The following is a 23,647-nucleotide window of genomic DNA, read 5'->3' as shown; positions in this document are numbered from 1 at the left end:
CCTATACTGCATTTATCGGCTTCCAATGCTCACAAATTTATCAAGGCCTATCAAAAATTCCCACTAACTCTCTAACATGCCTGCCCTGAATCCTCGTCTCATGGAATCTGCCTTGTCAGAGTCGGTCACGTGACGGTCACACGTGTGCAAGCTCCCTTCAAACCCCTCCCTTCTGCCTAGCCTCACAACTTGCCTGGAGATCCTCACGCATCTCAACACTAGAGAGCACATCATGGCTCAAGAAGTCGATTCTTCGTGCTGGAAATTTGCGCACCTCCCCAACCTGCCGATTGAAGTCTTACAGCCACTTCTCTCTTTCCTCCCCAAACAAGATGTCAAATCCGCCAGACTTGCGTCTCACCTGCTCGCCGACAAAGCGACTCCTATCCTGTTCAATAGCGTCCGGATTTCCACTCTCAAGGCTGACCGCGATGCCTTCTTCAAGATTGCCGACTCCCCTCACCTTGTTCGCCATGTCTGCACAGTCGTCTGGGAAGAATTGAACGGAGACCATACAAGATTCGAAGACGAAACCTGGGAACGTTCCGGGGGGTATTCACCGTTTTCTTCACACGAATGGCCATTCTTGACTGAAATAATGGCCCAGATGCGAGATCTCTTTTGGGTCACAACAAAGGGCGAGCCAGATGACTTCCAAGAGGCCTTTGCCACTTTCCTGCCTCAGTTTATACAGGCGCTTGACAGAATGCCAAACCTCCATGCCCTTGTCTCGAAGCCCATGCATAACGAACGCCAAGTACAAGCAGTTTCCTCCGGCTACCCGGTAACCGCAAGAGTCATCAAACGCCTCATTCATCATAACCAAGAGAGGTGCACATTTAACACGGGATTTCTCGCTGCTCTGGTACCAGCGCTTGTCCATATGGCAGGACAGCCCGACAAAAGGGTGACTCGGCTCCTCTTTGCTGATGAAACCACTACCAAGGAGACTGCTCTCAGATTTCTCCCGAGCCATGCGGCCTTTGCCTTTTCCAAGCTAGAATATCTCGACTTTTGCATCTCTGGCACCGCCCCCTCCGAGAGGCAAATGAAAGGGTTCATAGCTTGCCTCGAGGCTGCGACCACCGTATCTTATCTTCACCTTTGCCGAGAAGCTGCCTACCAGGAGGACGAAAGGTCTCCTAGGCTGTTGCAGATCATTCCAAAGCTGCCTCGTCTGATGGAAGTGCACCTCGACGATATCATGCTTGGGGAACGGGAGACCGATTTCGTTGGGCCAGAGGAACTACTTGATGATGACAACTCAGCACTCGTGAGATTTGTTCGGCTCCATGCGAATACCCTTCGGAAACTTCGCATCACTTCCTCAAAGGTTACTAAAAGGATGCTGCTCAGTTTGCACAAATTGAACTCGTTGCAGCTGGAAAGATTCATCATCGTTCCCGGTCAAGATATGGAAGAAGACAACCCTTGGCCGACTAGTGAACGAACCGTCCTAGGCTTTGTCAACAAGAGAGCGAATGGCAAGCAGCTCGAGCCCGACTTTGGGCCAGATGACCAAGATCCGGTGTGCACGCATGATGCAGTTTGGGATATTGATAAGTGGCCAACCGGAGCGGTATTCGACACGCGACGGCGAGGATGGCGAACGCGGGGCTATGAACCTGTGGAAGTAATGGCTCTTGACGACGAGGCTGATGAGCGAAGAGACGAGGATGGATACACACATGAGCTAGGCCCATGCCGAGTGCACGACCATGCATCAGGTTTGTGGGTTGACCGCAATGGAGTCTGGTATGATCCCAGGACGGATGAGGAGATCATGGATCCAGAGAGACGGAGTTATGAGAGCGAACGGGAAAATGAGCACAACCCCTGGGCTGTGAAGAATGACCGAGCGTGGGACTGGGAGTTGGGTCTCTGGAGAGACCTAGGCACCGGCTCAACTGGGCCATTGCACATGTTTGCAGTTGATCGAAACGACACTTGCGAAGTACTGCCTGAAAGGATCATTGATGACGACGCATTCTCAGATGAAGATGAGGAAGATGTCGACATGCGACCATTTTACGCACGCGAAGATGATGATCATGTCATGAGACAACTCAGAAGCCCCAGGTGGGGTTGGGGTCGCGACGAAAAGGGTGGCATTTGGTACTGGGAAGTGCTTGGAAACAACGGCCATGGTTTCATGACCGAGAAATGGCACTTTCGTCATCGCAACGGAGAGGAAGCCTACGGGGAAGATCCTCTTGAATTCTGGTCTGACTGGCAGGGCACTGAAGCAGGTGATGTAGCTGAAGCTACACCGTTTGGGTGGCGTTTCGAGGCATTCGTCGATGGCTGGTCTCGCGACACGTCTGGCAGTGACCTTCCACCCAAGGAAGAGATCGGTCAGCTCTATGGGGAGCCAGTACTCTGGGAAGGGGATAGGGAACAGCTCGGGGTCTATACGGCGCGGTTGCCTGCGGACCTTGATATGGACGACATTTCTGAGATCACGGTTCTGCCTATGCGAATGGATTGAGAGAATCAAGGTAACCAGGTTGCCACAGAATAACCTGTCGCGGTTGATAGCGGCGTCAAAGGGTGAGCTTGCTAATGGAAGAATGATAGAGAAATCAATTGACCGATACTGTTTTTACTGCATGAGCCACAGCAGCTCCCCTGAGTGTCTTTAATCCCTTCCAGTTTGCGATGGCGCCGAAGGGATTGGACGAGGGCCATCGACGGGCTTGATAATTGCGCCCAGTCTTTATCTAGTTCAAGCAATGGGTATGGGTTTCCTATAGGAACTAGTGATTCTAACCTATACCTTGCTTCGTGAGCTTCTTGAACCAGTATGGTCGATGTGGTTGTGCAAGAATTATGTGGGCCACGTTCTGAGACCTCAACGCTTCAAATTGCTCCTTGACCGAGCACCTATTTATAAGAGGGTATGCATTGAGTATAACCTGACGAGAGTGGTTCGACCAGAACTTGACCAGCCAATACGATGACAACTCCACTTTGTTCGGTGAGCCTTATCTGGGAGGACCAGTACGCTCACCCTTGCTTGACGCTCTCGGCGATATTGCCATCCTGAGACGGTGGTAGTTTCATAACTTATGGCACGGTTGAGGGGACTCTTTCCTATTTTAGAAAATAGAAATAGAGTTTCAGGGGCTACAGACGCAAGATAAGACAAGTTCCGGACGAGCCGGAATATAGGAGTTTTGGTCTCCGAGTAAATTATCGAACTTGGACAATACGAGGTTGATCGAACCCAAGCAGACTGTTGAATCAAGACCGATGAGAAAGGACTAGTTAGGGGCAACACGATTACAAAGACAACTCAACTCTTTAGTCCATAGCCAAGCTGTTCCATAGCTAAAAGTTCGAGCTCGGTCTATCCAGGCGTGATAAATGCCACATAATCGTCGCTTAGTGCTAGAAATGCTGGATTCTTTGGATATCGAAGCTACGTACAGCTATTGCTCTAATTCTTTTTAACTTGCAATTCGATGATCAGGCTCTTCCCTGACTTCACTACATGTGGAAGAATCCATTGGTATCTGCCCCTAGTAGCCACTCACAGGCTATTTGTCCGTCGGCCACACTTCACCAACATCCCACTTGCGTATCTATTAGCTAAACGAGCTGAATTGAGAAAGTCAGATACACTTACATGCTCAACAATACAACCGGCCTCCCACCGAAATCGGTCAATGATTTCTCCGGCGGCAGAGCTATTGTAGTTCACCCACCCCATATCGCCCCTGAAGAGCTTCCGCTGGAAGGTTATATTGGTAGACGGCCAGATGGGTGCCAAAAAGTCAAAGGCAGCCTGAGAGCCGTTCTGAGTAACGAATGGGTTGTGGTTCTGTTATACAAAGCCAAGTAAGCATCGTGTGAGGGGATACACCAAAAGGGGCAAGATAAATCGTGTCATAGATACGAAGCTAGGAAGCCAGTTCGAATGCCCAAGCACTTACAACATAGCCCTCGGATATATACTGGAATGCCTCGGTCAAGTTCTTGGTGACAAGGAAGGCGTGAGCGAAACAATTAAACCGCTGTTGGGTTTCAAACTCGCTTGGAAGTGGATAAATCGGTACGCAAGGCGGCGGCGCGACAATAGTCTGTCTGGTGGTAATTCTTTGGCTAAGGTGTCGAGTTGTTCCATCGTTGAGCATTGACAATGCGGAGCTGGTGGAAAACCAGATGGCAGGGATCAACAAGACCGCTAGAAATCGAGTCATGGTGAAAGAAAAGTTATGAGTGACAGTACTGTGATGAAGTTGTCCTTGGAACAACGGGAGACCATGGCTTGATATTTATACGGTACTCCTGACCCGCTTGATAGGGGCTGTGCATCGTACTGTCTCGACCCTTTCCTTAGATATTGAAGAAGCCAAGTCTGCACCAACTATGTAAGTCGTCATCAAAACAAGGGACGCATTGCCGTTTTCAACTGCCGGATCCCTTATAGTGTACTCAACTTCCCATTTGAGACAATGAGCCGCGCATACGCTTATCAATTTTCTATCCCACTCGGCTGCCAACCTCAAGCTTTAAGGTTTCCGTAGCCTCAGCCTCAAAAACCACCTCATCGCATGATCTATACCGATCAACAACCCACGTCTACAAAGGCCGTCAATGCATAAGCGGATGTAGTGCATCAACTCTGCAGAGTTCTCTCAGCAAAGGTGTTGATGTTTCGAGGTCCTTGAGCTAAGCTGGACTACCACTTGCATGGTGACAACGAGACACTCTGCTAATATGCCAAGCCTGTCTAGTGCAGAAATCTGTTTAGTAATGACTTTGGCTTGGCATAGGTTCTACAAGGGACGGGCATGGTTGAACACCAGAGAGGGGACCGATCAACGCGTATATAGGGTCACGCAATTTAACCGCCTAGAAAAAATGCCTTGGCAATGCTACTGTCAAAGCTTTTGCCCATGGGAAAATTGGCATTCTCCCAATCGACAGTATCTGAAGATTGGCGGGCTGCTGCAGGCAGTGATTCCCACTGGATGAGAGGCTAAGTATTTCCTTCGTTGCGTGTCGTGTCAATACTGTGAGTCCCAAGTACTTTGATGGGTTGTCGCAAATCCTTGAAGTGCTTGATCTTGGGGCGAGTGCTGGCGAAATTTGGGCAGTCGCGGTAACGCTGGGGTTATCAACCCAGACCACTACACACTCCCAGTGGTATTTATGACCGATGACGGTCATTCCAGGGACGCCTTAATCCACGTCATGTGAGCCCAAGACCCGGAGATCTGGTCCGCAAGTGAGTACAGCCTCGCCGATTCCAGTCTGAAATCTGCCTCCTGGCAAGAGTCTAGAACCCAGGAGGCCTTGTGCGCTAGGTGTTAGTGGTGACAGGCGTTCAATAACCATAAATTGAAGCTTCAGCGGTGACCTCTTTCGCCAATCACGGCTGTGGCCCTGGCTCAGCCCTACCAAGTGGCGTCGTTTCTAACCCTCTTTGAGTAACCACAACCGATGTCGATAAAGGGGCGGGATGCCTGGCTTTTGTTCGTGGCTGTTCCCTTTCGCTATTCTACCTAATCTCACATCTTTTCTTGGACGTGTTCCCTAGATCGTCGCTTTTCTAGCGCTCGTTGTGCGATGGCTTCAGCAAGGCGTAGATAGCGCCAGTCTGGACTGGCTGTAGCTTTGATGAACAGGAGAAAACGTCTCTGAGGTCTCCCTTGGGCTTGGCATTTAAATTAACTACGCTCCCTTGTACCCATTTTCAGTGTTCAACGTCCTTGGCATTACCGTTGCATCGGATCCTCCATTCGCCATGCGGTCCTATTCCTTGTCCACCCTCCTCGGCTGGATAATACAGCACGCTGTGGCTGTGCAAATGTCCATTGACAAAGCCTGCGGCGGCGTCTACGGCATCACCCAGTGCAATTCTCAATTCTTCACGTACCCAACAACCACAGAAAGGATCCTCTGCAAGTCACCCTACCGACCAACGATTTCCTCGTCGCTAACTCGGTAAAGGCGGTTTTGGATGGCAATGCGGAACAAAGGTCAACACGGAGAGAATCGATATTTGCGAGGCCGTCAAAAGAGCCCTTGGCAGCGGCGACTTTGCGAACCATGCTTCTAGGAACTGCCAGTGCTTTCCTCAGGCTATTGATCTTCCTAAGAATGGCCTCTACAAGCCTTACTATGAAGGGGCACTTATAGGATCCTTGAGTGATTACTTTTTCTGATCCATATACAGCCTTGAGAGAGTATGGTCTACTAAATTGTCTTTGAAGAGTAAGAAGTGACTGAGAGAATTGTAGTGTATTGCCGACGATGGGATTACTATCAAGACCGACCGAGCGACCGTTATTCAGAGCCAGATTTCTAATACCCGAGGCTGGACCGTCGCTCGAGGACCGGATGTAGGCGCAAAGACACAAGCCAGTCCATGTGCGTGGCTGACATACACCAGGTTGACATGCCCCTGTATCGCCAGCTCGCTACAGCAATCGAGCCCTGCCAGCTAGACGGCTGCGATCCTGTCAAGCTCCGCGACTTCTTTGCGGGTTACATTAGCAATGCTGAAGGTATTACTGATAGCGAGTTGTTCGCATGCTGAATACTTGGGTGTCCATCTTTGAGACTCTCAAGAAGCAGGTTGCTGCTGTCAACCAGGCTTCCAAGCTTGTTCAAACCCGTCTCGCCACTGTTAATGGCAAGGTCAGCTCCACCAAGGCGACCGTGTGTAAGGGAACCGCTTGCAAGAGCTCGACTGTCACGGCGCACTTTGGCAAGAGTATGTTCATCCTACAATAATGGCCGGCACCTGCTCACACATTTAGTCTCTACCATGCTCTCGACTGTCAAGGGCCTTGGGGCCGTCACTGGTCTCTCGGACAAGGGAACTAAGAATGTCCCCGGAATGATCTCTCTGACCAAGACCTCCCTCTCGTACACCAAAAGCGCCGCAGAAGGATCCTACTATGTCGATCTATTCCAGAACTTCAAGATGAGCACCCTCCGTGACTTTGCAAAGGCGTTCAAGGTGACCGAATATTCCCCCCCGGCTGCAGAAAAGATCAAGAACTCTCTTGTTCCCATTAGCGACATCAAGAAGTATGCTGCGCAAGGCCGAACGGGATTGACTCAGATCGACTTTGTACTTGGTGTTCAGTGGTCCAAGAACAAGGAACTCGCGAAAACTGCAGCAGGTCGTAAAGTGCGCGATAGCTTCATCAACATTCAGAAGAGCGTCAAAACCGAGCTCAGGACGCCAGTGTACAACCTCATCAAGGCCATTGACGCCCTGCAGGTCACCGTTGACAAGCTCCCCCTGACCACGAAGAAGCTTGAGTGGAGCTTTGGTGCAGCCCCATATAACCGATGGAGCGAGCACGAGATGAAGGTCCCCTGCGCGCAGGAAAAGACACAGACCTTCACTCTCAATGGATGGCCTTCAGCTCCTTTCACGTGGACTGAGGTCACGACTTGCGAGTGGGGACCTACCAAGATCCAATACTCCAAGAACTTCATCCCTTATATCAAGTACCGCTTTGTTTAGTAATTCATTGAAGTGTAACGTAGCCCCTGTAATGTTAGACTTTCGTTTATCAAATCGCATGATCGAGATTCTCAACGCTTGAACCGGAGTTAACGTGCTAATATGCGAAAATCTTGCACTGCTCCATGGAGTTCCCGCGGATAGTCCGCGGAGAGATGCACTTCCCCACCACCAACGCGACAGATCAAGATATTAAGATGGCCTCAAAATCCGACTCGTCGTAGATAAACGTCTAGTTGCTGACTGCATTAAGCAGCTGACACACACGAGAAACACGGCCTCGCTGTTAAAACTGGCCGGAGTTTGTCATGTAACGGCCGAAATGACCGACACGGACCCGACTCCGGAGATTTACTGGAGATGGGAGCCGTAATCTGAGCCGAGGCATAGATCCAAACCGGTTAGTAATGCAAGCTTTTTGTCAGTAGCGGCCGGGGTCCTGACCTATCACGACTCGAGCGCACCGAGTAGCCCCCTGTAAGTGGCCACCGGTGATATCATCAAGGGCCGGAATTCATGTCAGGACCCTCCGACCTTGTCGGTATCGGGAGGTCGGCGGGCCCGACGAAAGATTTTCTTTACGAGGGTGTTTTCTAGAATCTTGGCCATGCCGAGGCTCCTTTTGTTTAAATAGTTCCCGTTCCCTTGTCGTGGATCTGATCTGTCCTTGGCACATCATCATAGTCGATCTCAATTCCATCCAAAGCCACTCCCACAATGGCTGAGCTCGACAACATCGAAGTCCCTGCGAGGGCCAACATTCCTTACTGGCGTCTAGTCATCGACCAAGCTGGAGTCACCCCTGCCGTCGCCGAGTTCAAGTACGAAGGCTCTGGTACCGAAGAAGATCCTTACCTGGTGAAATGGATTCCCAACGATCCGCGAAACCCCATGACCTTTAGCAACTTTACAAAATGGTTCATCACAATGACCGTCGCTATCGCTACCCTCGCCGTCGCCCTCGTTTCGTCAGCTTACACTGGAGGCATCCGCGAGATCATTACCGAGTACAAGATTAGCCAAGAGGTTGCGACGCTCGGAGTGTCGCTGTTCGTGCTTGGTTTTGCCATCGGTCCTCTTCTTTGGGCTCCTCTCAGCGAAATGTTTGGTCGACAGGTTCTCTTTATCGGAACTTATGCCGCTCTTACCGCATTTAATGCCGGATGCGCTGGAGCCCAGAATGCGTGGTCGTTGATCATCCTTCGTTTCTTCGCTGGTGCTTTCGGCTCGTCGCCTTTGACCAATGCCGGTGGTGCTATTGCCGACATGTTCCCCGCATCTCAACGAGGTCTGGCCATGGCCATCTTCGCTGCCGCTCCCTTCCTCGGCCCCGTCTTGGGTCCTGTTATTGGTGGTTTCCTTGGTATGAATGCTGGTTGGCGCTGGGTCATGGGCTTCCTGGCCGCCTTCTCTGGTGCTCTCTGGATCCTTGGCTCCATCCTTGTCCCCGAGACGTACGCGCCTGTTCTTCTTCGAAAGCGCGCTGCAAAGCTCTCCAAGATGACGGGCAAGGTCTACGTCAGCAAGATCGACCATGACCGTGGAAAGGTTACTCTCGCCGAGTCGTTCAAGATGGCCTTGTCGCGACCTTGGATCCTGCTCTTCAAGGAGCCCATCGTCTTGCTCCTTTCGATTTACATGGCTATTATCTACGGAACCCTCTACATGCTCTTCGCCGCATTCCCTATCGTCTACCAACAGAACCGCGGATGGAACCAGGGTGTTGGTGGCTTGTCCTTCCTTGGAATCATGGTCGGCATGCTCTTTGCCATTGCTTACACCATCCCCGCCAACAAGCGATATATCAAGATGGAGGAGAAGCACGGAGGCTTTGCCCCGCCTGAAGCCCGTCTCCCTCCTTGTCTTGTCGGCTCTATTGCCCTCCCCATCGGTCTGTTCTGGTTCGCCTGGACCAACGACAAGCACGTCCACTGGATGGCCAGTATCGCCGCCGGTGTACCCTTCGGCTTCGGCATGGTCCTCGTCTTCCTCAGCGTCATGAACTACCTCATTGACGCCTACACTATCTTCGCAGCCTCTGTTTTGGCCGCCAACTCGGTCCTCCGATCCTGCTTCGGTGCTGCTTTCCCTTTGTTCACATCCTACATGTATAAGGACCTCGGAATCCACTGGGCCTCTTCCATCCCAGCCTTCCTCGCCCTGGCCTGCGTGCCCTTCCCTTTCCTGTTTTACAAGTACGGCGCATCTATCCGCGAAAAGTGCAAGTTCGCCGCCCAGTCCGCCGCCTTTATGCGCAAGCTCCAGAGCGACCAGGCTCCTCCCGCCGAGGAGACCGAAAAGGACGAGACCCGTCCTGGAGAGCAGGAAGATTTCAACGACGATGCCTCTACAGAAGTTGATGAGCCAGTCTATGCTCCTATTTCTATGGCTCGAACCCGGTCGTCGACACATACGACACATACTCGGGCATCTCAGAGGAGGAGATCGTATGAGGGTAACCCTTACGATATTGACCGCGTCAACACGAGGCAGTCGTTTACATAATTTGGGGGATGCCTTCAAAATGAAAAGGCCTATAAAATTTGTTTAAGATTAGCGACATTTAATTGATAGACTCTAATTCTTTGATACACTCCATTTGACTTCCTACACGATGAGTGAGTGACTGTCCTGCAACTCCCAAAGCCAAGGTTTGTCCGTCCCATCTAAGGTCCTTTCGATCAACTGGCCAAATAATACGAATCCTGTTTCGAGGAACCTGACTCAAAACTACGGCTTTTCGGGGGATTAATGAGCGTTGTGTCTGCTCTTGCCCTGTCATGTTCCCACTTCTAGTACTACGCCTTGGTGTCCCATCTCGCCCGTTTTTTCTTTCACTTTACCCTATATATTGATGCATTTTAGACCACTCGTTAAATCGCATCTTAAGGCGCCACTTGCATAACACACATACATCTACAGAGTTTATGCAATCTCGCCATAACGTACTCCGTACACAAAAGGGATTATCAGCTGGCGTCAATGAGGGTTCTCAAACGCTGATGTTGACTTGTTCTTGAACGCAATATACCTATAGTGCTTACGCCATGAATGGAGAGTCTTCTTCATGACATGCTGACACTCATCGAAGGGGGTTCTGGCTTTGTTGGAAGATAGGAACTAGAAATGGCTAATTGCGCGTTGAGAATCTCTATGAATATACTCAAGGGTATCCACCCTGAAGCTTGATTACAGTGGTGGTTGCATTACATGCTTCCATACAGTAGAGGTTGAGAGAAACAAACTATCTTGCTCTCGCGAAATGCATATTCCTGCCAGCACTCTCGTGGGCTTAACAATGATGTTTCAATAAGGGGTACAGTATTACCCCAAAACCCTGCTCACTACAACATGATAGAAGTATATCAAATACAGTATCTCTCTCATTGCATCGTTATTCCCCACTGCGTCCCGTCACGAGACAAGAAACATGCGCGAACGATGGAGACAAGTGGTACCGTTACTCACCCGGAGATGACCGCAGTATTAAGGAGGATACATGAAAGTATCAGAACATGAGTGATCGACACAGGACAAAACAGGCTTACCACGGATCCGGAGACATGACGCTTGTGGGGTGGTACTTGGGCAAGGGATCGCTCGGTGACAGCTTCTGTGTAACCTGGTTGAACGAATCCCCTGGTGAGAGCTGTGACAATCAACGACTAACAAGACATTGATCGTCAAGAACTTCCGTACTGTCTGGCTCGTGTATGTTCTCTCTTCCTTCGGGCAGAGCGACTCAGGCGCGTCGAGGTAGGCTGTGTATTCTCTCCCCTGCGCACGCCACTGTCGGACAAGATCTCTGGAGGGAACAAGAGGGAACACCAGAGTGACATCTCTCATCTTGTTATGCACATTTAGGTACCATCAGACTCATAAATCCATGATTGGCTTCCTCCCTCTTCGGTCACTGAGTTCTCTCCTGATCCCCGATCCCCGATCCCCTCGAGACCGGCTCCGCGTGTCCCATCCATCTGAGTCAAACAAGAGACATGGCAGTCCGACTTGGATTACTTGTTTAGGCATACACGTGTGTTGAGATCCCACTTGTTTAGCATAACCACGGCTGTCTGTCCGAATTAGGAGCCGTGAGCAACACCTTGTGGGTAGAGCATCGGAAGATTACCCATTAAAGTTGAGTCTAGCCTTTCCGCCAAGGAGGCTTCACATTCTCCGAGAAGCAAACGTCTGTGGAGTCGAGAAAAGGTTGAAGGGTGGAGAGAGAGGCCAACGATGTGCCGCGTCTTGGCATTTTTGAATCTTGTCTGTCTTCAAGTCACGCGGGGACTGGAGATGCATCTTGTCCCTTGCCGCGGAGCTGAGTGAACTTCGGGGGCGAGTAAACTTGGACCCGAGCGTAATGTCTCACTAAAGGACCCTGACAGGCTGGCGTTATAGTTCTTTCATGCTGTGCTTGTTAAGGCATCGTAACACAATGCCCCCGCGCGTTTCTCCAAGTTTGGACTCGAGCATCCATCCTTCGCGTCAACTTTCAAGTGATCCAAACCCTGTTGAGCATGCTACAGAAAGCGTACGTACAATAATAGCCTTTCACATCACAAGGTTTAGCGAAGGGGCTGAATCAACGTGTCCACGCGTTCGATTGAGAGCCCTCCCATTCGTCAGAGTTGCCAGCCGCAACCGCTGTCCATCAAACGGCCCGCCAGGGATGACGGGGGTGGCATTCTGACAGGCCAATAAGTCCCGGACGCCTCGGGCCGCTCGATCTAGATCGACAGCTCTTTTTCTGCAGTCAGATTTGTCCTTTCCCCCCCGACGCCAAGCTGCGAGTTCCGGGATGCCGCAAGGGAGCTTCCGGGGCGGACCGACATCCGAGCCACTCATGGTGTTCTCAGCGAGACATTGGGGTCTAATTGTTGCCTGTTTTGACTTTGAAAGCATGAGCATCGTTTGACTGATATGCAGTGACGAACCTCGCAGCAATGTGATGTGACTCGGATGAGGGTTCCGTACCTTGACCATGGCATTGCTTGAGGGCCTGTGCAACATGGAACCTATCAAATCGAGCAGGAGTTCATCCCGTCTCAAGTCGGGTGCCAGGGAGGTGGTTGTCATGTCGATCGTTCGGGATACGTGGAATGCAGGGTGCAGAGATGAGGCTGTTTGTGCAACGAGCTTATTACCCTAAGCTTTGACTGTCGATCATCAGATTAGTGTGTGTGACAACACAGACTAACAATCATTAATCTCAGGGCCGTCCCGTTCCGTTCTCTTGACCTATGAACGGTTATGCTGAGCGTAACTTGTTAAGGAAACAACACGCCAACACGTCACGCGAGTCATGTCAAAGATTCTAGACTCTCAGGTTAGAATCAAAATTCTCCGTAGAGACCTAATGCCGCGCTCCTTTAGACTTAGCATGCAGCTAAAGGGCAAGAAGGAGGGCAAGCGTTTGTTTAAGCGCACTGTCTGATGGGGCTCCACAAGGTAGTCTCTTCAAAGGCGCAGCCCAATATGCAGGCTGGTTGCCAATGCTGTCATGGTGGCTTATGGGCTGGCTCAGAAGGTTCAGTAGCCGTGTGCATCTTCCAGACCTTGGCAGTGAGTGAAGTCTTTGGTGAGTATTCCAAGTTTTGAATCAGGGCGAAGCGATCGGCAAAACTTTCATGCCGTTCAACCATGGTATCGGAGAACAGGGAGGATTCATTACTGAGAGCGATGATCAGTCAAGGTCCAAGACATGGCCCTCCAGTCAGAAACAAGGCAGTTGATGCGCCGTTGCAACTCAATCTCCTGTGTACCCCTCTCGAACATGGCACAGCCTCAAGTCTCAGAGAGTGATTACCATTAGTAACCGTTGTAAGAGCGGGACTGTCACATACCAGACGCTTCTTGTCTCCGCCATGTAACGTTGGGACATGCTACGGACCAGAACGTTGGAGGCGTGGACGGTCAACAAAGTCCGAGGGGGTTATCACATAGGAAGCAAAACAACAACCTCGATAGAGACCAATGAGAAATGTGCCTCATAGTGAGAGTGGGAGAGGATCGCATAATGCCAAGGAGTTGTTGTCTGTCTTTGACGAGAGCATCACATCGCACAAGCCATCAACACGTCGTGATACGCTCAGGATGCCACATGCAGCCACTGCGAGAGGCTAGGGGAGAGACCGGCAGAAGCATCAGTCGAGTCGACGATACTCTCACTCCCGAGGCTCAAAAATCTATATAAGGCCCCTTTTCCTCCCTCATCACTCTCTCATCATCACTCACTCACAATCATCCTCATTCATCAACACAACAACACAACACTCTTCACTTCAGATCATCTGAACAACCACCACCACCAAAATGAAGCCCGCTACTCTTCTCGCTCTCCCTGCTCTCGCCCTCGCCGCTGCCACTCCCGCCAAGGTCGAGGAGCGTCAGGATCTCGACCTTCCCGCTCTTCCCATTAACCTTGATTGTGTCCTCCGCATCACCAACATCGCCACCTGTGTCAACCTCAACAACCCCACCAACCTCCCCAGTGTCCTAAGCGATTTGGTTGGCTGGTAAGTTACTTGGCCTTTATTTAGATGTCTGAATGGCGAATTGTTACTAAATTCTCGTGGTGCAGCCCTGTTGGCATCATTGTTCAGGCCCTGTTCTGTGTCATTGGCGGCCTTCCTGCCAAGAACTAGAACAATGCTGATGACCAGTTCTCATGAACATGAAATGAAGGCATGATGACGGATGGGTGGTTGGATGGATGAATAAAAATGTGCCTCCTGAGACAGAGCGCATCCTCAATTGACAATTATGAGGCAAATCTGAGTGCAGCCCAACAGTAGTGACCTGACTCCTGACTTACGACTTTCATCATCGTCCTCTCGATGGCATCTCCTGACTTGACCAACAATCAAAACCTCTCCGCTGAAGGCTCTAGCCCAACATCCCACCCCTAACTTGAGTCAAATCACCAGCTATCAGGATGTGCCAATAGCCTCCTTCTCTCTCCACATAGTCAAGCACAGAGCACAGTAGTTTCAGGTCACTCATTCGTTGAACCAACGGGTGTCCACATGGCTCCGACACGTCTCGAACAAGAGTGCTGATCGCCTTTGCTATTGGCCAGGCAGTAAAGGTCGCTTGAAGCGTGAAGAGGTTTCTCTGTAGGGGTTCCCCTAATCAGTCTCCAGGTGTCAGGTTTGTCATTGGAAGTGTCTGTGTTCTTACCTCGGGGGGCTGGTTCTCCCATACAACTCGAACAGTGTCGGCTATCGTCTGAGCCGCAACTTGGCAACACCGCTCTTTCTCTTCAATCATCGACGGCGAAAGATCATCTGCACGCCCCTTGCCAATAGCTGTTTCGTGCAGCATGATCTTAATAGCGCCCAAGTTGAGTTGATTCGATAGAGAAACAGGGTCACGGACTGCAGCCTCTTTACCTAGATTGTTCGCCATCTTTGCGGAACATTCCTGAATCAGTTTCGCCATGGCGAAGTGCCGATCCCAGTACCCCTGAGCCTGTGATTGTGACAATTCTCCGTGTTCATAAGCCCGAATCGCGAGATCTACCATGATGACACAGGCAGCGTAAGAGGAGAGTTCCTCGTTGCTCTTAGCCACGTCTCGCAGAAATGGCATGTTAGTTAGTGTGAGCCCTCGATTGAGCAGCCCAGGCGACGGTAGGTTGACGTCAAACGACTTAGTTAAAAGACCAGTCAGTGAAACATCTGCCAGATTAATTATCGTTGTACTTACTACCGCGTGACCCAGTTGACAAGGCATTCCTGATCGAGTCTTGACGTACGTCTCAAGTATGAAAAGACACCAAAACGAGCGCCTTCGCTCTTCTAACAAAACGGAATCCTCCGTTGGGGGCAGTTCCACGTGAAGACCTGGGACAATTCCGCCTGCAAGGTCTCGAGTATCCATCTTTTGAAGATTCAACACACTTGCAAGCCTGATGGCCCGTCCGAGTGTCATCCAAGCTCTAGTGATCTGGCTTGCCATGATCTCATATCTCAGCAAGAAGAGCAAGGCCTGGAAGATGTTAAGGTTGGCAAATTCTGCCCCGTCACCCTCCATCTCGCATTCCTCCAGCAGCTTTCGCGTCATGGAATAGTATTCCTTCTGCAGATCCTGATGGGGCGGTGAGATGGCTGCGCTCACAAGGGCAACTGCATAACTCAAAGCGAGTAGAGGGCGGGGATGAGGTTGCGTAGCCATTTCTTCGAAGAACCGATCTTGATATAGAATTGGGAGCGAGTGATAGACGAACTCGAAGAAGAGGTGATGTCTACTTGAATGTTAGCCCCCCTTGGAGACGACACTCGGATAATGCCTTACAAAACGGCCCATTCCTTATCAAGGGGTTCTAGCCCAAACGCCCCATGTTTTCCATTGTCACTCGTCGTCCCATATTCCATAGGCTCTAAACCGACTGACAGAGATCCCACCGGGCTTCACTCAGTGGGTTAGTCGAGTGTCACTGGGCGCTAGAAGAGAGAGAATGTTAACTCACAATTGCAGTTCAGACATGGCCGCTGCAGTCTCAGCATCGCGCATCAAATCGAACTGACTTTGGCCAATATTCACTGATGGTGCATCTTGAGAAAGTCTCTCTGTGTTAGGCTGTGGAAAAAGGTCGAGAAACCCCGTCGGGGCAGGAGGCTGCAGCTGGGCATCGAAGTTGATGTCGGCCAAAGGCACAAAGGATAGGATGTCGATATTCTCAGCCAGGGGCATTAATAATGGCACCCCCGATCCCGCTGACGGATTTCCAGTCTCCAGGCTGCCTTGTCTGCTTGCTGATAATCTTTCTTCTGCTCTCTCTTATTCGATCGTCAGTCCTTTATCAACATCGAACCAGATGCTAGACTCGTACCTAAACGAGCCTGGAGCTCCCGAACTTGACGTGAAAGAACCGTAGGTCCAGACGAATCGTCATAGCTGCATCTTTCGTGAAGGCGTAGACATCGTCCGCAGCTTGGTTGGACCCTATCGCATCTGACCTTGCGGTCTCGACAAACCGTGCAGGCTTGTCGAACGCGCTTCGATCCCATGCCGATTACTTCTGTCCACTGGTTTACCCTATCTCAATGAAGCCTGGCCAATGATTTTTAGGGGGTAGAGACTGATGCTGGTGTCAAAAGCAATCGACTGCTACTGGCAAAAGAGTGTGTAAGTGGAGAGGTCGCCATCTGAGGGGAGCGAAAGATCACCCTATGCATGAGGGGATGAGTCAGCCGTCCCCGCGGAGATTCCACGTGCTCTGTGGCAGAGAGAAAGACTTGGTTAAGTACATCGACATGGGATTGACAGAAACTATTTAATCGATGCCCGTCATTACTCTTCTGAAACGAGCCTACTCAAGTTTTCAAAATGAAGATAAGAACCCCTTACACCTTCTCTTCCAAGCACCACTACCGCCAACTTTCACTACCAACACATCCTTTTATCCTCATATCCTATCCTCCGAGAAGCACCCCCGGCCATGGACACTCAGATGATGACACCAGTCCTCACTCAAGGCTCAAGTTTAATGTATCATTTCTGGCGGGCTCCGAGGCGGACCCTCTGTATGGGCAGATCGGTCAGTTGGATCACGGCTGATTTCGAAGAAGGGCTTACTGCAAGGGGTAGAGACAACGCAAAGCTCAAGGCCGCAGCAACGAGAAACAGCAACCAGACGTTCCTAATGGCAGAAGTAATATTCATAACAACGGTCGATTTCTCTGAGGGAGACAGGCTCTGGAATGCTTTGCTACTCGTCCCGGCGACAAGCTCGGCGATTTCGTCAGAAGACAAATGGGGAAGAGCCTGGCCAGCCTCCTTGATGGCGGTATTCTGGAAAACAGTGCCACAGACAGAGAGAAACAGAACCATTCCCATATTTTGTGCTATTAAAGATCAGGATTCGTGATATTGATGCCGCAAATGGTCAAATGATACTTACCAATTGCCATGGCCGCGACAGCGTTCGCAATATCTGCGGCTGGCAGAAGGGACTGAACCACAGTAAAGCCAGTAACGATATAGCAGCCAGTCCCAACGCCGATCAAGATGTTATATCCATAGATATTGGCGTTCTTAGTGGCTTCATTAACAGTGTCTGGATAAATGATTAGCGTCGCTAATTTGCCTGATCTGTCATCGATGAAATGGGCGTACACATCAGGGCCGTTCCGATCAAGACCAAGGCACTACCAACAATATACCATGGTGAGAAGCGCGGTGTCTTTGGCAATAACACCCCGCTGACCATGCATGTTATCACCATGGCGATGATCAGCGGGAGGAGTCGGATGCCAGCATCCAAAGCACCATCTCCCTGAGATAGTCAGTTGTGTTCACAGATGCATGCCGCTCTACTTACACGGATGAACTGGAAGTACAGGGGGATATAATAGATGATTGTCTATAAAGGGTCAACACCGCTCAAACCCCTTCAAAATTTACCCACCAGGATGATGCCGCCTGACAAGAATATTTGCAGCTGCATGTTCATCACCACTGGCATCTTGAGAAAATGTGATGGCCAAAGCTGGTGTTCCTTGGAGACGCCGGGGTGGAACTTCAGCAGAAGCACAAAAACAACGAGAAACACGCCGGACAAGGTCCAAAACGCAATCTCTGCTGCAGAGTGCCAGTTGTAAAGGGTGCCGCCGAAAGAGATGGCCATGATGAAGAATGCCGAGCCGGCAAGGAAGACAAACATCATCGGCCAGTCCATGTTCCTGAGCTTCTGCTTCGTGGACAGCTGGGGCTGCGGGTTGAGCGAGGGAAAGAGAAAGAGGTATGCTGGTGCAAAGACTGTTCCGACGACAAGGTTGATGTAGAATCCCTAAGTAATTAGCAGGAGTAAGAGTTCACAGGGCTCGAAGGGATGCTCACCCATCTCCAAGTAGCGCTGCTTTCCGCAAATGCGCCTCCAACCTGGAAGTTGATCAGCATCCACACCATCTTCGGGACAGGTTTCAACAAACCACAGGGCCAAGGACCGTTCCAATGCCCCAAACAACGGTGCTTCCAGCCATGTACGACGCCCTCTCCTTCATCGTTGTACACACTGACACGTAGGTCAATGTCCCCGAGTACATTCCCGATCCGCCAACACCAGCAATGACTCGGCCGAGAATCATGGCATTCATGTTTGGGGCCGCTCCACACAAAGCGCTGCCGATTTCAAACAATAGGATGTTGAAGAGATATATTTCTCGGATGGAGAAGATGCCGTACACCTTACTCCAGGGCAAGACTGCCATCGTGCCGAGGGCGAAGCCGATTCCGACCCATGGTAGGAGTTTGATGGCGTCGAGGTCTTTGAGGATCGCAGGTTGGATATCGGCGACCTAAAAGTGGCAGAAATTAGTTTGGGCACCTGCTCTCAAGCGCAAACATTGACGTACGATGGTGTTGTCGAGAGCGAAGAGGAATGTGGTTGACAGCATGGCGGTGTAAGACAGAGTCCACTAGGTGCATTAGCCCAGGATGCAAAGCGTCTACGATTCATCTCAAACCTTCCAGCCATGGTTATCCCTTGGGCTTTTCTCGACTTCTGTCGTAGAAAAGTCTTCATTCCCCACCGTCGACATAGCCTTCTCTTCGTCCGACCGGGGCTTCGATGGATCGTGAGGTGACACTTCAAAAGATTGGTGCGACATGCCGAAAATGCAAGGTATCAGGCTTCCTCGGCTGACTGCCTGTCATGTAAACAGCAGCTCAACGACTTGTGACTTGACAAGGGGCAGGGTCGTAGAGAGCTCAAAGGGGGTGTAAGTGCACTCACCTTAAGAGCTTGATACCGTACAGCATCCGACTTAGCCTGGCAAAAGGGATGCAAGGCCGGTATCTAAATGCCCAAGGGGATCTTCTCCATCACTTGGACGACGGACATCTCGGCCGACGGGTGTCGTTGATTCGTCTGATGCCTCCGCTCCGTCGGCCGATGGCCGCCCCTGATTGGTTGGCGACGTCTTCATCCCGGCCGCTTCCTCCGTGTCAACATCAAATTTGAGGGCACTTTACTGTCACTTGAGCCGTGTCAAGAGAATTAAGAGCTTTACTAAATATCCGAGGTCTATTACTACTTAATATTAAAGGATATCTGCCAGATCGTTACTTGTTGCCGGAAAAAGTACCTGCCAACTCCAAGAGCTCTCCCCATCGCGGGTCTTTCTGTATCCTGATGGTTCCCTCCGGGGTCATGACTTTGTACTCGTCTGGCTTTGTCGTTTCATATTGATAGCCTGCTTCATCTCTGACGAAAGCGCACAAGTCCCGAATCCAGTCGTCCATCAGTTCACGCTCTGCGGTCGTCGGGCCGTGTGTGATAGAATAGCTATTTTTCGTCAATATCATGCCAGGGGCAAGCAAACAAAAGGATTAGAGAAAGCCTTACTTCCATATGGGTCTATCCATCGCATGGCTTACACCAAATGAAGCTGGAGCGACCTCGTTGGTGATGAATGAGAGACGGTACGCTATGAGATAACGCCAGACATTCTGAATGTCAACCCCGTTCTGTACGAGATTGTTGACGAGGTCCCTTGAAGGAGCTCTGACTTGGCCATCAGCGACGATGCGCCCAAACATCTGCTGCCAGTCACGCTTGTTTTTCGTCTGAGGTAAAGTGTAGTGCTTCAGGAGTCGGTCGGTTGTCTCGGGTGAATAGTAGTTGGAAATCTGCTGTCGAAGAGATGCAGGATTCGGGTCTGGTGGGTTCGTAACGGCGTACAGAGTGTCTTCATCTAGAACCTCGCCGATGAGGATTTTGAGGCCGCGTTTTTTGAACTCGGCAGCAAAAGATCCGTCTTGGTAGTACCCGAAGATCCCAGGATGAATAAAGAAATTGTCTGTGACGGGGCGGAAAGTGTGGTTCTTCAGCTCCATGATAGCTGCACATAGATCCTCGGAGCTTATGCTTCGCAGTTTGCACAGCCTTTCGGATCCGTCAGCATCCGTTGGCACACCAAAGTACTCGCACAGTTCGTCAAACTGTTGTTCGCAATCTTCCGGGGTCTTGGGCTGCGTAGGAATAGCATTCGAGTACATGACTAACCGTCGGAAACGATTCTGTGACTCGTTGCCTCGGAAATCATACAAGACCTGAGCAAGGACAGAATAAGCTCCAGCACTTCGTCCGGCCAAGACAATGTTCTCTGGATCACCTCCAAAAGCTGCGATGTTCTTGTATACCCAGTCCATGGCGAGACGTTGATCCCAGAGTCCGTAGTTGCCCACGGCCTTTCCGCCAGATTCCTCCAGCAGGGAGCGGCCGGCGAGGAAACCAAAGACATTGAGCCGATAGCCAACTGCCACAAATACGGCATTAAGCTTGCCAGTAGATATGAGTTCTGTTGGATCCATGCTCTGCTCTTGGCTAGGGTCTCCGACCTGGAACCATCCACCATGGAACCAGACCATGACAGGCCATTTTTGGTTGGGGATGTTGGGATCCGGAACGGGTGTCCAAATATTGAGTCGGAGGCAATCTTCACTATAGATGTGATTGGGGACGTGCTCGCTGACTGTCTTGGAGTAGTTGGCCTGAGGACACACTGGGCCAAAGACGGTAGCATCGTATGATGTACCGTCTGATGCCGAGTACTGGTGGTGCTTGGGGAATGGTTGAGGTTTGCGCCATCTCAAGTTGCCCACGGGAGGTTGAGCGTAGGGAACTCCAGCAAATCTGCGAGATTTGGAGTCAAACTGAAGCCCTTTGAGAGTTCCGGCATTATTGAGGAGGTCGACTTGACAGTCGGAGGTGGTGTAAGAGATGGAGTTGCCCATAGTGACTGATAAGGTATGAATGAGCCAACAGAAGGCGAAAGAGGAGAGAAATCTGGGAAAGGAAACAAAAGTACGAACGAGAGGAGGAAGATCCGGACAAGACCCTTACCCGACCTTACTGACCTTTTGGACTCATACAGTCCACAGATATCGGGTGCCCCTGACAACATCTGTGCGCCAAAGGTTGATAGCGTCTCGCCTCTGATTCGCCAGTTTAATCGACGAGAGTTTGGTCGGAGCGGGGGAAAGATTGGCGGTCGCTCCGCTTGGCCACCCAAGAGTCAAGAGTGTTTCGCCGCCCGCAACAAGCAGATCATCCCTCTCGGGTTTGCAGGTGGTGATATGGAAGATCAGTCGAGCGCCCAGCCAAAAAAGCGCCGACGCGTTGAGCGAGGGGGCCGCTCCAAAAAGGGTGAGTGCGAAGCCGAGTCCAGGCCGTTCAATTGTGTCCTTCCCAGCTAAATCCACTGTAGGCTGTCAAACCTGTTTGACGAAAAGAGTCAAGTGTGATGAGAAACACCCAAACTGTGGTCGCTGTATTCGCCTTAAACTCGAGTGTGAATGGGCTTCTTCGAAACCGTCGCTTGCGTCCAGAAGACGGGGGTTCGGGCCCATCAAGGACCGAGCCAGTTGGACACCGCCAAATATCGTTGCCAAAGAAGTTAAAGAGAGTACACAGGATGTTCCCGAACCACCCAGTCAAGTTGAACTATCGCCTGCTGCTTTGCTAGATGGTGAGCCTCTAGATCAGCAACAGGAAAGTCCTGGTTCAGATTTGGCAGGCCTGTCACTCATTCCATCGCCCATAGTGCCTTTCGCGACTATTGCCGACCTCTCAGATCTTGTCCTGCTGCCAGATGATACTATCGACGTCGGTCGAGAGCAACAGAACCACCAAGACGAAATTGATCTGAGCACTCAACTAACATTATTCCCATTTCCCTCATTCAGTCTATTCTCGGCCTTATCGTCCATCTCCTTCACCCTCCCCATGGATCCGGCGCCTTCAATCGGCACCAGCGATTCCCAAGCAGTTGCCTTCCATCGAACTGTGCTGGCGCCCATGAAGTCAACACAAGTGGCTGCAGTATCGTCGCACACGCTCTTCCTCGATTTCGCCATCCAGAACAGAATGGCATTACACCTTCTCCTTGCCTTCTCACACAGCGAGTTAGCGATTCATCAAGGCTATAGTGACCGACCCCCGCTGGAGTCGTACCTTCACTTCCAACATGGCTCTCAGCTATTCACCCAACAACTAGAGGCATTCTCTCACACAAATCACATTGCCATGATGCTATCATTCTTGTATCTATACATGTTTTGGATGCGACGTCACCCCTTCGATGTATCGAGGCTAAAGGAGTTGAGCGCATCAGTTCTCGTCTACGTACGGGCCTTGGCATTGGATGAACTGTGTGCTAATGGGGCACCCGATACCGGAGCGTCCGAACCAGTCATCTTGTCTCGTATTTTGACTTACATTTATGATAGGGATGTTTTTTGCGGTTTCTTTGGATGCGGGGAGTCGTTTGGGGGCTATGTGGACGAGAATCATGAGAAAAGGCAGAAGATCTGGCAGTTGTCAAGACTACCTTTCCCTAATGACCAGAGCTCCATGTGGCCAGGCTCTCAAAACTCATCAAGAAACCATCACAGGATGATCCTAGACGTTTACTTTGAGCTCATCACCATTCAAAGGGAGATCAACAGGTACAGCCAGGGTAGCGAAGCACAAGCACTAGGTCTGAAGCAGAGTATCAAGAGGAAGCTCGAGTGTATACGAGAGGTAAGGGATCACTCTCAAATTTTGAACAAAATACTGACCCACGGATGTAGGATCAATCTTTCCTCTTTGAACTGGTTGCGAATGGACCCCAGCAGGCTCCGGCAACCCCACTAATGGCTCTTGTCACCGTCACCATTTTCCATGCCTTGGAGATCTACCTAGCTCGCTGTCGAGATTCAGCTCTAAGCGAGCTTCCCGTCCCCTCTGAAGTGCAGAAGGCTCTAAAGGACCTTATGACGACGGCGTATTACACAGTGGCGACTGGGCCTGTGCAGCTCCTTGAGCGGTTCCAGTGGGCGCTGTTGATTGCAGGGATTGAAACGCATGATCCCATACATAGAGACTGGTTCTCGGCGAGTATTTCAGATCCCGCAATCAAGGGCATCTTTCAGCTCGTTCAGTCGGCTAAGGGGTCGTCGGGAATCACCATGCGGGCGGTCCGACGTCTAGTCAGTGGCGGATACAATGATATCTAACTCTACCTGCACCAAATGAACTTTTTAATGTGAATCATGACCCAGTCAGACACAATCACTGATAACCGAGGTGTTGATAGCGGATATCGCCCCTATCCTGGTATCTCATCTCGTCGATTAAACTGGCCAATCAAGAGACGCGTCGAGTCT

The 23,647-nt window shown here is 50.8% G+C and overlaps 7 protein-coding genes across 7 annotated transcripts; 5 read left to right on the top strand and 2 right to left on the bottom strand.

Annotated features, from left to right (window-relative positions):
- Positions 1 to 232: 232 nt before the first annotated feature.
- Positions 233 to 2,488, top strand: LRP88_11227 (uncharacterized protein; the record flags this gene model as incomplete). Its single annotated transcript, XM_083247658.1, has 1 exon — positions 233 to 2,488. One exon carries the CDS (start codon positions 233 to 235, stop codon positions 2,486 to 2,488), a length of 2,256 nt encoding a protein of 751 aa, XP_083096806.1.
- Positions 2,489 to 6,778: 4,290 nt separating this feature from the next.
- Positions 6,779 to 7,489, top strand: LRP88_11226 (uncharacterized protein; the record flags this gene model as incomplete). Its single annotated transcript, XM_083247657.1, has 1 exon — positions 6,779 to 7,489. The coding sequence occupies one exon, from the start codon at positions 6,779 to 6,781 to the stop codon at positions 7,487 to 7,489; it is 711 nt and encodes a 236-aa protein (XP_083096805.1).
- A 717-nt stretch (positions 7,490 to 8,206) lies between these two features.
- LRP88_11225 (major facilitator superfamily domain-containing protein) lies at positions 8,207 to 9,994 on the top strand (the record flags this gene model as incomplete). Its single annotated transcript, XM_083247656.1, has 1 exon — positions 8,207 to 9,994. The coding sequence occupies one exon, from the start codon at positions 8,207 to 8,209 to the stop codon at positions 9,992 to 9,994; it is 1,788 nt and encodes a 595-aa protein (XP_083096804.1).
- Positions 9,995 to 13,804: 3,810 nt separating this feature from the next.
- On the top strand, positions 13,805 to 14,136 carry LRP88_11224 (uncharacterized protein; the record flags this gene model as incomplete). Its single annotated transcript, XM_083247655.1, has 2 exons — positions 13,805 to 14,007; positions 14,073 to 14,136. 2 exons carry the CDS (start codon positions 13,805 to 13,807, stop codon positions 14,134 to 14,136), a joined length of 267 nt encoding a protein of 88 aa, XP_083096803.1.
- A 2,851-nt stretch (positions 14,137 to 16,987) lies between these two features.
- LRP88_11223 (major facilitator superfamily-domain-containing protein) lies at positions 16,988 to 18,891 on the bottom strand (the record flags this gene model as incomplete). The annotated part of the gene is made up of 7 exons (XM_083247654.1): positions 16,988 to 17,017; positions 17,072 to 17,340; positions 17,397 to 17,552; positions 17,900 to 18,284; positions 18,335 to 18,376; positions 18,427 to 18,792; positions 18,850 to 18,891. 7 exons carry the CDS (start codon positions 18,889 to 18,891, stop codon positions 16,988 to 16,990), a joined length of 1,290 nt encoding a protein of 429 aa, XP_083096802.1.
- A 667-nt stretch (positions 18,892 to 19,558) lies between these two features.
- Positions 19,559 to 21,232, bottom strand: LRP88_11222 (Alpha/Beta hydrolase protein; the record flags this gene model as incomplete). Its single annotated transcript, XM_083247653.1, has 2 exons — positions 19,559 to 19,781; positions 19,842 to 21,232. 2 exons carry the CDS (start codon positions 21,230 to 21,232, stop codon positions 19,559 to 19,561), a joined length of 1,614 nt encoding a protein of 537 aa, XP_083096801.1.
- A 1,660-nt stretch (positions 21,233 to 22,892) lies between these two features.
- On the top strand, positions 22,893 to 23,497 carry LRP88_11221 (uncharacterized protein; the record flags this gene model as incomplete). Its single annotated transcript, XM_083247652.1, has 2 exons — positions 22,893 to 23,021; positions 23,072 to 23,497. 2 exons carry the CDS (start codon positions 22,893 to 22,895, stop codon positions 23,495 to 23,497), a joined length of 555 nt encoding a protein of 184 aa, XP_083096800.1.
- Positions 23,498 to 23,647: the final 150 nt, after the last annotated feature.

This window comes from Fusarium phalaenopsidis (assembly GCF_050370095.1).
Source record: "Fusarium phalaenopsidis strain FUZ10S chromosome Unknown contig_32306, whole genome shotgun sequence".
Taxonomy (NCBI): Eukaryota; Fungi; Ascomycota; class Sordariomycetes; order Hypocreales; family Nectriaceae; genus Fusarium; species Fusarium phalaenopsidis.
Note: the sequence above shows the minus strand (reverse complement) of the source record. Positions and strands in the feature narration are given on the sequence as shown.